The 17458-nt window shown below is 39.6% G+C and overlaps 1 protein-coding gene across 1 annotated transcript in view; it reads left to right on the top strand.

Moving 5' to 3' along the window:
* Positions 1 to 17458, top strand: part of MAP7D2 (MAP7 domain containing 2) — a 131325-nt gene that overhangs the window by 82372 nt on the left and 31495 nt on the right. The window contains exons 4-9 of the mRNA XM_077807187.1: positions 5042 to 5156; positions 6064 to 6162; positions 8077 to 8187; positions 9684 to 9806; positions 11683 to 11831; positions 12848 to 12966. Coding sequence (XP_077663313.1) covers positions 5042 to 5156; positions 6064 to 6162; positions 8077 to 8187; positions 9684 to 9806; positions 11683 to 11831; positions 12848 to 12966 — 716 coding nt within the window. The remainder of the gene's footprint in view (positions 1 to 5041; positions 5157 to 6063; positions 6163 to 8076; positions 8188 to 9683; positions 9807 to 11682; positions 11832 to 12847; positions 12967 to 17458) is intronic.

Here is a 17458-nt window from a genome sequence, read left to right as displayed (position 1 = left end):
ATCATGTGCCAGCAATGCCCCTCTGCCATATACATTGGTCAAACTGGACAGTCTCTACGTAAAAGAATAAATGGACACAAATCAGATGTCAAGAATTATAACATTCATAAACCAGTCGGAGAACACTTCAATCTCTCTGGTCACGCAATCACAGACATGAAGGTCGCTATCTTAAAACAAAAAAACTTCAAATCCAGACTCCAGCGAGAAACTGCTGAATTGGAATTCATTTGCAAATTGGATACTATTAATTTAGGCTTAAATAGAGACTGGGAGTGGCTAAGTCATTATGCAAGGTAGCCTATTTCCTCTTGTTTTTTCCTACCCCCTCCCCCCCAGATGTTCTGGTTTAACTTGGATTTAAACTTGGAGAGTGGTCAGTTTGGACGAGCTATTACCAGCAGGAGAGTGAATCTGTGTGTGTATGGGGGTGGGTTTTTGGAGGGGGGTGAGGGAGTGAGAGAACCTGGATTTGTGCAGGAAATGGCCTAACTTCATTATCATGCACATTGTGTAAAGAGTTGTCACTTTGGATGGGCTATCACCAGCAGGAGAGTGAATTTGTGTGGGGGGGTGGAGGGTGAGAAAACCTGGATTTGTGCTGGAAATGGCCTAACCTGACGATTACTTTAGATAAGCTATTACCAGCAGGACAGTGGGGTGGGAGGAGGTATTGTTTCATATTCTCTGTGTATATATAAAGTCTGCTGCAGTTTCCACGGTATGCATCTGATGAAGTGAGCTGTAGCTCACGAAAGCTCATGCTCAAATAAATTGGTTAGTCTCTAAGGTGCCACAAGTACTCCTTTTCTTTTTGCGAATACAGACTAACACGGCTGTTACTCTGAAACCTTTTAAAGAAATGTAATTTTGGGTGATCAAAATGGTTCTGTTCTTTAGACTGAAGAAACTTGGGTGGATGACTATAAGGATTTTTGAAATGCAGAAATAAATGTTATATTTTCCCTATGAACAGTAGATGGCTCTTTTCAGGTTTTCATAGTTTACTTATTCTTGATTTAACCTTCATGCGAAGCTCATGGAATACTACAGGATTGTTTTTGGTGGCTCAACATATCAATAGTGCAGCAGTTACCTTCACAATAGCTATTACAGATTCCAGATGGGAAGTTGGCATAGTGTCTGAAACATCTTTCAAGGAGGTAGGGTCTATGTAACAAAGGCAGCAAATTTTGTATGTTGCTGATGGAGAAATGCATTTGTGTCCTACTGTTTAGCTATTCCTGGACAAAAAAATTGGTTGTAACAGTACTAAATCCAAATGTTGTTTTTGCTAACTCTGGTATTTTATAGTCTAACAAGCTGGGGTTTTTTGGTTTTTGCTTTAAGTATGTGATATTTTGCTAGTTTAAAATGTTAATGTATATGTTTGTTAATTTTGTGAGGGTTTAATATTCAAGTGTTCTGTGATTCTCTGATGAAAGGCACACATAAATGAAAGTATATATTTCCAAATAAAATATACAGAAAATCCTTTTCTCTTTGTAGTTTCATACTATACAATTTAAAATATCAAATTCTAAATGTGGGTAACATGAGTTTTAAAATACATATGAAAAAAACCACCGTTTTTCCTTTAGACTTTCATTTTGTGTTTTATTTTGTTTATATAACAGTGTTAGTTATTTTAAATGCCATGTCGTGTCATCCTCTGTTTTGTAGGTCAGATAACACAATCTTTGCCCCATGGAATATTAAAGTTATAAACAAACATACAAAACAAATACATGTTGCCTCTTATAACCAGCTGACATTTTAATATATAGTATCACATTTTTTAAAAATAAGTGTGTTATTATACTTATTAGCTATGATAAGGTTGGTAGATTTTGCGGAAGTGTGTTTAAAGAGAGATATGAGAGAAGAGAGTGATTGTTTTGCATAACACTGGTGGGATGACATTTCATAGGCAAGGAGGATAACTGGAGAAAGTAATGTAAATGAGTGGGAGGAGACTACAAAGAGATCGGTGAAGTAGGAGGCTTGGGAGGAGTAGAGGAACTGAAAGGAAATGAGAGTAATGATTAGGCTGCTGTGGAGTTAGCATGGCCTTGAAGGGTGAGGACCAGAAGCTTGAACTTGATGTAGAAGATGAGTGGAAGACAGAAGAGGGATTTAAATGTGGGGATGACATAGTCGGAGAAGTGGGGAAGGAAGGCTGTTTAGGTCATGGCATGGTAGGCTGGAGGGGAGCAAGTCTGGTGTCAGGGAGACAGAAAAAAGCTGCATAGCAAAGGCAGAAGAAGACCACAGTATGGACAAGCATACTTACTCACAGAGGCAGGAAGGAAGGTATGGATTTTTCTGAGCTATTGTAGAGAGAGACGTCTGGATTTTGTGGTGGCTTGTGGGTGCCTCTCTGCGCGTGCACTTGGAGGGAGGGTGGGAAATGAGGAGGGGGAAAAAGAGAAGGGAGCTTATGTGTCTGCTTGGACACTGATGGTATTGACAGTGACACAGGGAAAAAGGAAAAGGACAAAAAGCTGCAGTTTGCTTTTGGCATGTTTTGCATTAGCTAATGGCAGGGCATTTAGGATGTGGTGATCTAAAGAGAGCTGGAGATGAGAGACAGATCAAAGGGGGACATGTCAGTAAGGAGTCATAGACGAAGGACTTGTCAGTACATAGACGATAATAGCTGAAAGTTTGAGATCAGATGAGGTCATCCAGGGTAGCGGGAAAAGATTGAACAATGGACAGAGCCCTGAGAGAGACTGAAAGAATCCTCAAAAGAGGGAGAGGAGAAACTAAAGGAGCAGTTGGGGAGGAAGAACCAGTAGATCAGAATCCAGGAGGAGGAAGTGGCCTGGTGCTGAAATCAGTGGATAGATCATGAAGGAGGATAGGGTGGAGGCATTTACACTTGGCCAGAAATAGGACATGCTCTTTATCTTAATATGCAGCACTGAGATGGTTTATAGTAAAACTCAGGATAAGTTTATTGATAAAGAATGTAGACTTAAGTTATACTAAGCAAGAGTAACAAAGACAAATGGTTACAAATAAAACAGAAACATGTTTCCTAGTGACAAAAACTTAATTTTAACAAGTTACAATCTTTGTCTAAGCTTTCTCACTGATATCAAACTACCAGCATCTCTCGCTCTTCAGGTCAGAGGATCCAGCATTCACAGAATCAGAGGGCGCTGTTCCCTTTGTCCCCTAAGTGATAGATAGCCAGGATGTTGTTTTGCTCCCCTTTTATTGCCCAAAATCTATTGACTTTGCCTCAAGAGCCATGAAGACCTTCTGAGAGTTCAGACTCTGATGAGTCCTCTGGTATGCTCACCAAGCTCTTCCATCGTCTATTAACTTGATTACTTTGTTTACCTTAATTGTAAATGTACTTTCATTGTCCTTTGCCTGTAATCAAGCTGGACAGACAGTTAAATCCACATTCCTTTGTCTAGGGCAGGCTTTCTTATCCACTCTACTTAGTATGCTTGATCTAAACATATTTCCAGCACACCTAGCTAACTCTTCACATGCTAAATGTACATAAATCACGCAATAATATTAATGTGTTTCCGGTTTACATATGATACCTTACAAGATGCCATTTGGGTAAATATTATGAGACGTCCTTGTGAGCACGCTCAGTACAAGCCAAGCTGCAAATGGGCGGGGGGACGGGGACATGACCCTTATGCATTGCCTCTGGAGACCAGTGTTCTCTGCCACAGTGAAAGAGGTTAATGATAAAAGGATGGTGGTTAATGTCAGCAGGAAGTTGGTAATTTAATAGGTTGGAGGTAACACAAGGATTTTGAGATTGGGTTGGGGTTTAACAGGGATGATTAAGGGAGATAATGTGGTGATCAGGGACAGAAAATTTAGAGCATAAGAATCCAGTGTCTTGTGAAAAATAGAGTGACTGATTTAGTGAGTAGAGGAACTGATCCATAGCTGGAGGTAAAAAAAACAAACGAATGAATGAATGTTGGGTAAGAAAGTGAGAGGCTGCACAGCTGAACCGATCTTCAGCATGGAGGCTGAAGTGGCCAAAGATGATGGAGGGCAGTTTGGAGAAAGAGAGGAAGAAGGACCAGGACCGTGTGAGGCAATAGATGCAAAAAATAAGTAGAGGGCAAAGAACAAGATGATGCCCATATTGAAGGAAAAAAAGAGAGAAAGTAGAAGGCCAGTGCCACCATCTTGACGAATAAAGCACAGAGAGAGCGTGCACTGTAGGAGGAAGATGGTAACAGGCATGGATGGGGGAGGAGGAGTCAGGTTTCAGTGAGGGCCAGGATGTGGAGGTAGTAGAAAGATCATGCATAAACAGTTAAAAGTTTAAGGGTGGGGTAAGATTTCCAGAAGGACCAAAAAAAATAAAATACACCAGGCAGACGGAAGGGGAGGATGTGGGGATGAGGGAGGGGGAAGCAAGTTGTTCAGAGAAAGAAGTAGTAGATATGTGTTTAAAAATGTGTATCTAAATTGAATGGTCTGTGCAACTCGGATTAGGATAAAGACAATTTTAAATGTCTAATCTGTAGAAGGTGTTATGGGGGAAGCAGGGATTTAAAAAAAAAAAAGTCATCCTGCAAATGCAACCTGCTTCAGGTTTGAAGTGATCATTTATCTGTGCAGCTAGGAGGAGCCACTGGCATTGCAGCAATCTCACTTTAATACTGAAGGAGAAAAACCTGAGGCCTGCTTAGACAAGAAGGAGTTAATGCTTGTCAGGCATTATTCTTCTACAAATTAAGTCCACAGCACAGCAGCAGACTCCCCAGCGGGAACAGATGCTAGGCAGTGATGCAACCTGTGGTATTTACTTAGGCCTCGGTAGTGACCTCAGTGGATTGCAAACAAAGGATACTCTTCTCTGGAGGTAGGTAGACATACTGGTACCTTCTGTATTCAGTCGTTTTTCTTTTGTTGATAGCATAATTACAGGAACCTGTTATGTGGGGTGATAAAAAAACATTTATTTTTTAGTATTGATCAGAAAGCCCAGGTGACCTGAATTAGATTTTATTTCTCTGTCTCTTAATTTTTGCAACAATTTAACCAGGAACGTTTAGAAGCCATGATGCGTCGTTCACTAGAACGTAGTCAGCAGCTGGAACAGAAACAGAAGCGATGGTCATGGGGCGGAGCACTGGCTGCAGGCTCAGGAGGGAGAGATGGTGAGTGAAACAAGCTGCCTGCATTGCAGATCCTGAAGTGCAAAATGCATGAGATTAAAGATAGAAAGAAGGTACCTGTTTATAGTTACTGTGATGTTGTGAGGGTTGTTGATATGTAGCATGAATAAATGCTTTGTAATAGCTTATCAGGTTTCATGTCTATGGTACCTCCTGGGAAGAAAGGTCACTCCTAAGTTTGTGGAAGCAGATCATTTTAATAGAGTAATCAGAAAGTGTTTTGGGGATAACAGCAAATGCTAAAATGAAATTTTAAAAATCCCCAACACATTTAGCTTGCTACGTATTCACAAAGGAACCGAGTGCTGCCCAAATCTTTGTGGAAAACGATCTATTTTTGTCACTGGCACTTCTAAAAGCTCACAGGGATTTCTAGATGATTATGCAGCATTCACGGTTTAAAATGGATTTTTCCATATACTTTTTTGTTGTTGCTGCTGCTCTTTTTGATTTGGTTTCATAATTATTTCATAATCAACCGTGAACTGCTTTTATGTTTCAAAAAGGTATTCATCTCTCTGCTGTTTATCTCATTTAAATTCACTGGGTTTCCAAATGGACTGGGTTATTTAAAAAAAACAAGAACAAAAAAAACCCCTCTGCTCAGATGATGAAATATGGCTGCTGCTCTCTTCTAAACTAAGTGTAAATATATTTTTCTGTCCATGTTAAAGCAAAAAACATTTAGCTTTATTTCACAATACAATTTTCAGGGTTTGTCATTTAAGAAAAATCGGGAAAGAAATTTACATGCAACATAATAAAAGCAACTCTTCTTCTTCTAGAAAGCAACCTCTTTATTTTTCTAGTATCGCTTATACATGATTTTTTTTTAAGCTATTCGGTAATTTCTTTCACCTCTCTTTGCTCTGATTTTTCTGCTGTATAGGTGAATCAGAAAATACCCCACCCCCTCTCCTAGGTTTAGCTGCCAACACCCTTCCTCCAGACCCTGTGACCGCTACTGCTGCTGATGATTCCTACAATGGTATTTCAGAGAATCACAGTTACCATAGTGTCTCGTTTATAACTGTTCTAATCACTTTAAACCATCCCTTGATGTTGTCCTTCCTAACCACTGGTTTTCTTATTATTTCAGTCCGGTACTCTACACTGTTACCATTAAAGATATGGAACAAATGTCTTTTTTTCTTTTGATTTTTGTCATCGTGAAGCAATGCATGCCTAGCATTCCAGCACAACAGAGACATCTCATAATTTTCTTACTAACTGTGGACTTGAATAACTCAATAAATTCACGTCTTTGTCAAATTTGTGGGCACAAATATGTGTTTCTGTAGTTTTTTTTGTGTGTATGTCATTTGAGTAGCTTGTTCAAGAGAGACTTGATGGGGTAGAGGTTCTATTTTAAAAACATTTCAATTATACAATAAGAATAAATATTTATGGAGATATCACGTCACCCATTATGTATTGATTCCTTCCAGCCCCACCCTCTACATCCACGATATGTTAAAAATTAGGAAGCACTGTTGTTTTAGTATGCTGAAGTATTTTGAACATTGTAATAATTACAAATTTTGATTGAGTTTGTCCTTTGACAACTTTATTGCATTTTATATTGTACATTAGATTAGAATTATTAATTTCAAAGGACTGTGAAATAGATCTTGTATGTCTATACCAGGGATGAATCATACAGTGTGGGGTTTAGGGTTTTTTTTGGTGGTGGTTGTTTTTTCCTTCAGCTGCAAATATATCTGACATATTTTGGAAATCTAGCACAGCCAATCTACTCAAGAGCTGTTTTTTCAAAGATGGGCACGATGGTTATGCCTGCAAAATGCATGAGTAACTGATGTACTGCAAAAACATGTATGTAAACCCCAAGACTCTTACTTTGGTGCAGACATGGGTGAACAGTCTTTATGAACAAATAAGTGATTTGCAGGTTTGCATGCATTTTCTGGAAGCAATCATTGCACCTATCTTTTAAAAATGTGAACATAAGGAATTTTATTGCTTGCTTTAGCAGATATGACCAAATCATGCAGTTGTCCCTTAGGCAAGACTTCCACTGATGTAAGTGGGAGTCCTAGTTGAGCAAGGACTGCAGAATTTGTACCATGAATGTGAGTTACTAGCTGAGACTTCTTTGTTGTTGTCAGAAGAAACAAAATTTTAAAAATAAACAACCCCCCTTAACCATCCAGTGTGCTTGTAGGTTCTGACCATTACATAACGAACACGTCATAGTTCGCTGCTACAATAATTGGGCATACGTGATTCCATCATTATATTGAACTTATGAGTACATAAGAATAGTTATCAAGCCAAAATTTACTTTATCAAACAATATTGTAACAGAAATAAAACCAAATGTAAACAGTTGGGCTGAAACCAAGTTATTGTTTTGAAAGTTCTCATGCACGAGATGGTAAAGAGGTAAATGGTGCTGTCGTATGTCCTATAAATGCATAAATTAGTGTTGAATATCTTGAATTTTGCATTAGAATAGTACTTTGGAGGAGCTGATATACATATCACCTCCGGTAGACTGAAGCTGAGAGAGGTCACGGAAGAGTTCAAATTTGTTATGTTTGTGCAGCCTATGTATTTTCTTCTTGTACAGGTATTGCATTTCTTTCCTTGATACCATTTCATTCATTTGGATTTAGTATGAAGTTACTTGCTCCTGGCATTGTATTACACAGGGTATTGTAAAATTGAAATGTTAAAATCACAAGTAGAAAAATGATATCCCAAAATGTATCTTATAAAATGCTGGTATCTACAGCAGTTGGAATAGAATTATCTGTTCTGCATTATTCATTGCCCCTAGATGAATGACAAGGTCCGTGAGTGAAAAATGAGAGGTTAATTTTGGGAGTGTTCAACGCTGTAGTATGAATATAAATATCTTTAATGCGTCTCTCTGCAGCATGTGACAAACTTTCAGCTTCTACAATGAATCTGCCAAAGCAAATGGAGTCACCAATCAGTAAGCGTCTCTCCTCCTCCACAGTGGCAATAACGTATTCCCCTGACAGAGGCAAGTGAATATGCTGCTTATGGTCTCTTATCAGCATAAACTCTCCTATGTTTAAAACGCACCTTTTTGTCGATAGATCTGTCTGTAACTCTTGAGTTCTTTATAATAACCAATTCTAACATTATTGGGGTGGTAAATTAAATATATTAGTAAAAGATCTTAAATATTTTAAATAGCTTTATAGCCAGCCCAGGATAATGCTGCCATGTTGGAGACCCCAGGCTGTGTGGGACTAAACGTAGCACGGCAGATATAAGTCTATGCCACAGAGGTCAAAGTGCACCTTCATGTAACCATTTTGAGTGGCCAGTTATCTGCATTACTGTGGCTGAATATTGGTGAGGAATGGCAGGGCAGTGAAAACGTTGGATGAATTAAAGAAAGGATGCAAATTAGGGTTTTTTTGAGATGTGATAGTTCACACTCTGATGTATTATGCTTCTGCACCTCAAGTAAATATGAGGTTTATTTAAACAGTAAATCACAGCAAGCATTTCATTTCTTACTGGTTGTATTTCATCTCGTGATGCACTAAGAAACAGGGCTGAGCACAAAATGTAATTGCAGTAATCCTCCAAAAAGGCATTGCTTGTGACACTTTAGCCATATTAAGAAACTATATGTAAAAAATGAGTGCTGGTGTGTATTTACTGGGTGTTTATTGACAAAAGTTTGTCGTCGTTGTGAGCCAGCTGGAAGTTGTCACTTGTGTCAAGATTTCTAGAGTCTTTTAATTCGACTTAAAGGCCTGATCCATGAGAGGCTCTGCAGATGATGAGCACTCTGCAAGATTAGGCCCTTTAGAAGCTAATAATTGTACAGTAAATACTGAAGGATTTGTCCCTCTGTGAATTGTTTCTTTTAGAACAAATGACAAATATTTTGACAGAAACAAGAAGTAACAGTAAACATACTTCATTTTAAATTATTTTTAGAGTTGCTTAATAAATATAAATGTAGAACTCGGAGGTTATGGTGATGGGTGACTTTATAAATGCAGGTAATAGGAATTTGTTTATAAACATATGTAGTCATATCTCATATTTATGAGGAGGAAAGGCATAAGGATGTACTGTATAAATAAGGTTTATACAACAGAGAGACTGTGCATTTTAAATGACTCCCAGGGTACTTAGCACACAAACCAGGAACTGCTCTGTCATTGGGGAAAAAAGCAAACCCTTTTCATGCTGAGTCATGAAAGCAACCATTTTGCAGAACTGAAGATTCTTCTGTATAAAAAACAAGTTTAATCTACTGTATTTATTATACAGGTTGGAAGATAATTTAGGTGGCTTAAAATGATGAAGAAACCAGAAATCTCCTTCAGAGGAGCATTAACTTCTTTAACAGCATTTTTAAATCACAGACATAACAGGTTTTCTCTTGTTCATTTCATTTGATCATTTCACTGGTTTTATTTAAGTTATTTAAAACAATTTTTTTTTAGCTTTTTCTGTTAAAATTTATTTGTTTTATTTGCTCCCATCCTTCAGCTCACCGCATGCACCTTAGTCCAGTGGAAAACTTTATTGTTTCTCGACTGCTGACTCCCACACAGTCTTCTTTAGCCAGAAGCAGAAGTACATTAATGCTTTCTGAGCAATACAATGATTCAGGTAAAAATGTAAATTGTGCCCTTTGAAAATGTTAAGGTATGTGTTTAGCTGCACTTGAAAAATTGCATAGAGATACTATCTGTTCTTTTTTAATATAATTTTACTTCCATTTTGGGTAGTAATGTCTCAAAAGCATGGAAATATTTACATGTCTACCATTTTGTCCTTTTCAGTTCTTACCTGTGTTTATAAGAAAATTTGGTGACGGGGTCTAGAATTAACTAACTAAATAAAATCATCAGGAAATTCCAAACCAGGGCAGAATAATTATGAGGTAGCTCAACTTTTGGACTTACCCTACAAGGTGAAAAAGATATCAGAGAAAAAGATAGCACATTAACTTTGTGCTCTTTATCTTCAACAACCAAATAATATCCAAATTATTGTATATCCAGTATCCAAAATACAAATTAGCATTTTAAACATGTTATCCCCATATTATGTGACTCAAATGTACTCACGTTCTACACATTACCACTTAATAAAAGGATGCTCAAAGATATATTACAAAGAAAAGAGATGTTCTCTTTTTCCCCTCCACTTTTTCTTTATGATACATAAAGGTAGACTCATTAAAAGATCCTCCGTTTTTTGTTTCTACATGAAAAATATTGTACTTTGGAAGTTATGATATAGAATACTTCAGCCATGAGAGAATTCCTGATTTACTGTTCACAGAGCAACTGTTTAAAGGAAAGCCAGCTCAAAATGTCAGTGTACTCTGCTCTAGATTAAAGGAGAGCTACTGAGACAAAATGAAAGTTTGTTGCTTTTTACTTCACGGAACCACAGAAAGGTGGGACTGGAAGGGACCTAAGTAGGTCATCTAGTCCAGTCCCCTGCACTGAGGCAAGACTAAATCTTTTATGGGTTCTTCATTATTTGTGTAGAAGACATCAAACATAGGGCAAAATTGTTTTTTGTTTTGCCTTTTCTCACATTCTCCCAGTTAGTATTGTTTTTTCGCATGTGTGAAAGCTGTCCAACATATTGTCAAAGCAATACCAGTAAAACGTAGAATATCCTCTCTTCGCTAACCTTTTGTTCAAATTGCAAGTTAAAAAAAAAAAAAAAGGACAAAAAAGGAGGGGGAAAAAGTGCTGTGATTGTGGTCATGATGCACATAACCAGTGAACTTTCAAATTCAAGGTTACGTGGAGTAACAATAACTGTGCGCTTAATATGTGCACCATTACAATAACTGTGCACTTAGTAATAATAACTGTGCACTTAATATGTCTCAGACAAGCTTTTTTTAGGACTCATGGGTACAGCTTTTAAAAGCGCCTGTTTGATCTAGGTGACTGAGGTCTTGTCTATGTTTGGAGCACTACAGCTGCACGGCTACTGCACTGCTGTGGTGCTTCGGTATAGACACGCACGGCTGCAGTCGGAGGGATTCTTCCACTGGCACAGCTAGTCCGCCTCCCTGAGAGGCAGTAGTTAGGCTGACAGATAGAGACCTAGCACTGTCTACACTGACACAGCTATGGCTATCTATTAGTCTTTTTTATGCATATTTAATAAAGGAGATCAGCCCTTTTCAGAAGAGGGGGGAAATCACGAAATCTGTATTTGCAAAGTTATTCAGAAATATTATGGGTAAAAGAGAGAGACTTTAGTGCTCAGGTATTTTATGGGCTTTTTAAAAATGCTCTTAGTTTTATGTTAATGCTTTTAGTGAAAGCATTTTTGGTAAATGAGACCATTCTGCACACATGCAAAAGGCACAGATTTAATGTGATTTAAATATCTATTTAAATCTTTAAAAATGTCGTTTGCCATGTCTCATGTTATAACAAAGTTGTGCTGTTTTTTCCTCTCCCCTACTTTGTCTGTTCCCCTTTGCTCTTGCTATTGTACTGTAACTCTTTAGTATTCCATATCTGTCCTCGTGTAGCACCAGCTAGTCCTCTTAAATCTCCCTACAAGCCTTCCCTCGCCCGAAGTGCAGAAAGGAAGAAGGCGGCATCAACTTCCACTTCTGATACCATGAAAGGGGCAACTGCAGCTGAAGTTACACAGGTGGGTTTGGAACATGTTTTGGTTGTGTTCCTGGACAAAGTTATGTTGCTTTTAGCTGCTGTGTTTCATTATTGTACAATATGGTTTTTGTTTGTTTGTTTTTAAGAACAGAAAGCAGAAAAACATTCATGTCCATTTGTTGGTTCCATTCACCTGCCAAGCAGCAGGTTTTTAATATCTTCCTGGAAAGCAGTGTAGCCTCTATTAACCAGCATTAGTTGGAATAACACTTCTGTATTCAGGGAATCTACATTTCTGGCAGTGAAACATGTTTTCTGGAAGTGCTGTGTCTTGGGAAACCAGTACTTCTGGGACTGAGTTTACAGCTGCATGGCAAATGGGATGTCGCCACCGTTGAGAGTGTTTGGCTAGAAATAAAACCACCCTACTAGTGAATTGGCAAATTTCCCTCCTGCTCCGGTAGCTTGCCTAATGTATTGAGAGCATCACTACTTTATACCTGTCAAGTTTCACTTCTTTCTGTATATATAATTTTAAGTGAAATTTATTCAACATTTTCACTATTAACAACTGTACATTTTCTATAGAGGCATGGAAACTGAACTTAGCCTGCATGTGCCTAGTCACTGCATAGCATCTGAGAACAAAAGCTCAACTTTTCTGCCAAATCCCTGACAGTGCCATATCTCTTGTAAAAACTGAGAGAGACAACAGGTCTGTGTAGTTGTGGAAGTCAGCAGGATTTAGACGCTTTTGAAAATTCTACCCAATGCTGTCCGGGCTCCAACGGGGGCAGTACCCTTCTGTACCACTCCATACGTATTTGTTTATAGCCTGAAAGGTATTTTTGCAGCAGCATATACTGTGTGCGCAAGACATAAAAATGTATATACAGTATTGCAGTTCAATTGTATGCTGGAATTTAGAAAACATCCATTTTATGTGAATGTTATGCAAATCTGTTTATATGTCCTTGTGTTAATAAACTATCTGTATCATTGAAGAATTGCTTTTAACTACAAGCTAAACAAAAACACCTGAATTTCTTTTTCTAGACTGAAAAGATAAAGAGAGAGAAGCGACCCACAACACCTGTTTCATCATCTGGCGTGGGATCCCCACTGAGAAGATCTGATTCTCCTGCAAGCATGTCTAAAAGATCTGCATCACCGAAGTATGAATATTTTCTCATTGCTTCAGTACTTTCTAAGACTGTCCCTGTTGCCGTAGGAAAACCATTAACTGCTCAGGGGCTTCCTTAGAAATTTTGATTAAAATCCAGATTAATTTGAGTTCTCATTTTTTTATATATTATTGTGTTAATGGCTGACTGATAACATTTCTCTTCATCTTTCTTAGTCCCACTCATGAACTGATTGGTGTTAGCCTTCCATTTGGTAGCTCATGTTAAATCTGGTTGAGTTAGCCTGTCTTTAGTTATGTAGCATAGAAATTGGGGGTGTGTGTTGGGGGGGAAGGGTTAAACCCATCCTTCTCTATCTAAGAAGAAAGAAATTGGCAAGAGTACAAACACTACAGATTAGTCTCACTCCTTTTCTGATACATTTAATGTTGCAGTTTCTATTGCTGACCATGGCAGTCCAGTTCACAAACAAATTTATTACCCTTCATCTAAAGAAATTTATCCTTAACGTCCTTTTAGCTTGATCCTTTCTTTCTTTAGGTCAGTGTACTATTGTGTTTGAGGTGATGACTGCCTAGAACAGTTCTGTTTTACCCATTTTTTCTGTGCCCTTTGGAACATTCATACCTCAGTCTCATCCATCTATGATATGATCTACTTTTTCTAATTAGCACAAAGGTTTTTAACCTTGCCACATGCTGATGCCACATGAGTCCAGTTTGGCACACACCCATCTTTAACAACAATAACAAACAAAAACCCAACCCTCCCTCTCTTTCAAACTTTTTGCGTGTGGCCTCTTAACAGAAGAGTTTTGTGCATGTAAGTTTAGTGTTAGTCAGACAAAATAGTGTGGAGAATTCATGGAGACATTTCCAAAAGCGGTCTAGCCTTTGACACTGTGGCTATGTCTCTGCTACGAGCTAAGGGTGGAATTACACCTGCTTGGGTGGACACATTTGTGCGAACTCTCATGGAGCGAACATGAGTATAAACAGCAGTGTAACCAGGGGGGCACCAACAGTGGGAGCGGAGGCACAGTTGAGCCATGCCGAGCGCAAATCCTCCTGAGCCATACTCAGCATGGCTCAGCTCTGTCTTCACTGCCGCTACTGATGCTCCATGGCTCCTATTGCTGTTTACACTCATGAGTTAGTGCGAGTGTGTATATATAAGCAAAGGAATCGCACCCCTGCCTTTCAGTGTAGACATAGCCTGTATTGATGCACATCTTGTACCTTCCAGAAGACCCCTGACACTCAGCCACAAAACATTCTTAATTCATGTTTCCATCCTGGGTCACAATCAAAGATCGTATTTAAATATACAGTAAAGACTTGTATGTTCCAAATGTTGGTGCCACATGAATTTGGACTGAGACAAATTCATGTAACATTGAAGAATGAAAAGGCAACTCTGCAGAGGACCCAATTTTTTAAGCATCATTTTGGACAGTTCAGGGAAAACTTCTGCTCCGTGTGTGATGGCAGTCAAAAATGTAAACAAAAATTAGTTGATAGGATGTAAAATAATTCCAAAAATATTATAAAAATGATGGTATTTCTTAAATGATGGTGTTCCTTAACAGTTCAATCATCCTATCTCATAGATAGATGTAAGCAGTGTCAGGATGAGCTCCACCCTGACATCTGGTGGTGAGGTGTGGCAAGTTGTGGAAAAGAAACTTCAGGGGCCGATCTCATTTGCAGAGGCACACCCACCCCCCTAGAATGAGGCCATAGCTGCCCAAATGGTCACTTTGGCTGCTGTGGGATCCCCAGTGTCTCTGTTATTGGGGCAGGAAGAATAAATTGTTATTATCCTGATTATGGGAACTGTGCTTGGAACTGTACTTGGCCTTTTGTTATGATGGAGGGACTCACCATCAACTAAGTAGCACTCGCTAGGCAAGGGTCTTGGGTTCCAAAACTCTGTGAATTGAGAGAGGCTGGAGACAAGTATTAATACTTGGTGGCATGGGCCCCTTGGTGAGGGCCTTACATGCTAATTGCACTTCCTCCTCTCTTCACTGTGGAATATCAGAGCTAATTTTGATTTCATTAGAAGTTTACTTACAAACTGCTGAGCTCACTTTGGGCTAATAGTGCACCAGTACAAGGCTCCCCTACTACAAGCTGAATTCACCAAAGAGCTGAACTGACTAAGAGCTGAAATCACTGAGCGTTGTGTTAAGTAGTGGGGGAGCTTGAAGATATATTGTGGAGCAGTTTGCGGGACGGCTCGAGTGCCTTGTGGACAGGCTGGTGGAGCAGTTCATAGGACGGCGGGAGCTGCTGGTGGGCCGCAGAGCGGAGCTGAGCAAAGCAGTTCGTGGGGCGGCTGGCGGAGCGGAGCGAAGGCCTATGGAGCTGTGAGGCGCTCAGCTTCAGATCATGTAAGGTGCCTCTTACCCCCGCCCCCATCTCCACCCAGGTTGGGAGGTAAAGCTCTGCAGATAAACTTTCGAACTCTGGGGCTGCCCTGACCAGGGACAGAGACTTTTGGGTCATTGGACTTTTGGGTCATTGGACTTTTGGGTCATTGGACTTTTGGGAATTTGGGTGATTTGGGGTTGCTGGACTCAAGAACCAAAGGGAAAGGGGCATGCCCCAATTTGCTTGGGGTGGGTTTTTTGCTCATGGGTTGTGTTATGAATCCTGTTGGTGGTGTTTCCCCAACATAATGCCGCATTGTTTCTCTCTGTTATTAAAAGGCTTTTTGCTACACTCAGACTCTGTGCTTGCGAGAGGGGAAGTATTGCCTCTTGGAGGCGCCCAGCAGGGGTGGTATATATTTGTCCCAGGTCACTGGGTGGGGGCTCGAGCCGGTTTGCATTGTGTTATTGGAATGGATCCCCTAGATATTGAACCCGGCCCTTGTTGCTGCCAACTCTGTCGGGCAGAAGGGTTACATATACAAGAAATAGAGGAGGTTCAGGAATGCGAGAGTAGCGACGTGGAAACACTTCTGGATGAGTAGACAATGAAAATGTTTAGTTTAGAGAGATGATAAATAAGAAGGGACATGATCGAGAGATACAAACTAATGAATGGTACAAAGTGGGAGAACAGTAGTACCTGATTTACCTTTTCTCATATCATGGAACAAGGGGACATTCAATGAAACTGAAAGGCACCAAACTTGTAACTGATAAAGGAAATACTTTATTTTTCAATGCCTTTAACCTATGAAACTAGTTAACATAAAAGATTGAGGCCAAGAACTTAGATATTTTTTAAAATAGACACTTATATGAATAATGAGAACATCCACAATTACATTTGGACAAAGACCTAGTGAAATGATTAAAAGAAAGAAGCTTGTTCCACTAAAAGGGCCAAGAATATTCCTGGGGGCATTCGGCACCAAAAAATTAAAAATTCTGCACACAATATTGTAAAATTCTGCAAATGTTGTCAAAATAACACCACATAATCACACCAGTTTCAATTATTTTGATAATTTATTTCAAAATGCCTGTCAACAAATATGTCTGTAACAATACAGAGACACACACAAATTCCCCCAGGAATAGAGTCAAAGAAACCCCTATGACAACCCAGTTCCTGTTTCTCTGCACCCTCCCCCCCACCCAGAGCCCAGCCATGGTGTCAGACACCAACAACCCCACCCTCACAGAGCCCACCCCCCCCACCCCCCCAAGGTAATATACCTGCATCACCACCCCCAGAGCCCAGCCATGGGGTCCTCCCTTGCCCAGATACCTGAATCCCCTCCCCAGAGCCCAGCCGTGCCCCCGCCCAGCCCAGACACCGTCCCCTGCCCCAGAGCCCAGGGATCCAGAGGAAGAAACAGCTTGATGCTCAGTCCCATGCTTGCATGGAGTTTCCTGCGTACCACTGTCTCCTTCCCTCAGGAAATGCGGGGAACTGCAGCTGCCAGGAAACCTCTAGCTACCTCTCCCAGCAGTGTCTTCTGTGTGCGAGCTGGGCTCTGCAGCCCATGTCTGTGGGGGAAAGGAAATTCTGCATGCATATTAATTTCTTCAAAATTCTGCATTGCGCAGTGGTACAGAATTCCCCCAGGAGTACAAGAAGAATGAAAGAGTGATAATATGATGAGGCAAAATGGGGTATAAAGGAGATGCCAAAAGAACACTAATTAGAAGACGAGGAAGTATACAAAGTTGTGTGAAATTAGACGAGTCAGGAAATGGCATGAAGCGCAGAAAAGTTTAGAATGATAATCTTACTTAATATGGAAGTCTGTTAATGGGCAGGGAAGTTGACAGAGTGGGATAGCTTGTCAAAAACAAGGAACTCTTTTTAATTTCTCAGTTGCTAGTGGATATTGATTATTTTAAGTGTTTATCGCCTTCCAGATACTTCCCCAGGTCAATAATACTTAGCACTTTTGTAGCTCTCTTCATCTTCAAAGATCTTGAAAACATCAGCTAATTTTCATAACATTTCTATAAGGGTGGGTAGATAAGTATTACCCTATTTTATGGATAGACCGAGTGATTGAAGGCCACATTGGGCTTGCCTTTAGTCAACTGAGA

Source organism: Eretmochelys imbricata, chromosome 1 (assembly GCF_965152235.1).
Source record: "Eretmochelys imbricata isolate rEreImb1 chromosome 1, rEreImb1.hap1, whole genome shotgun sequence".
Lineage (NCBI taxonomy): Eukaryota > Metazoa > Chordata > Testudines > Cheloniidae > Eretmochelys > Eretmochelys imbricata.
The sequence above is the reverse complement of the archived record's forward strand: the minus strand, read 5'-3'. Positions and strand labels throughout refer to the sequence as shown.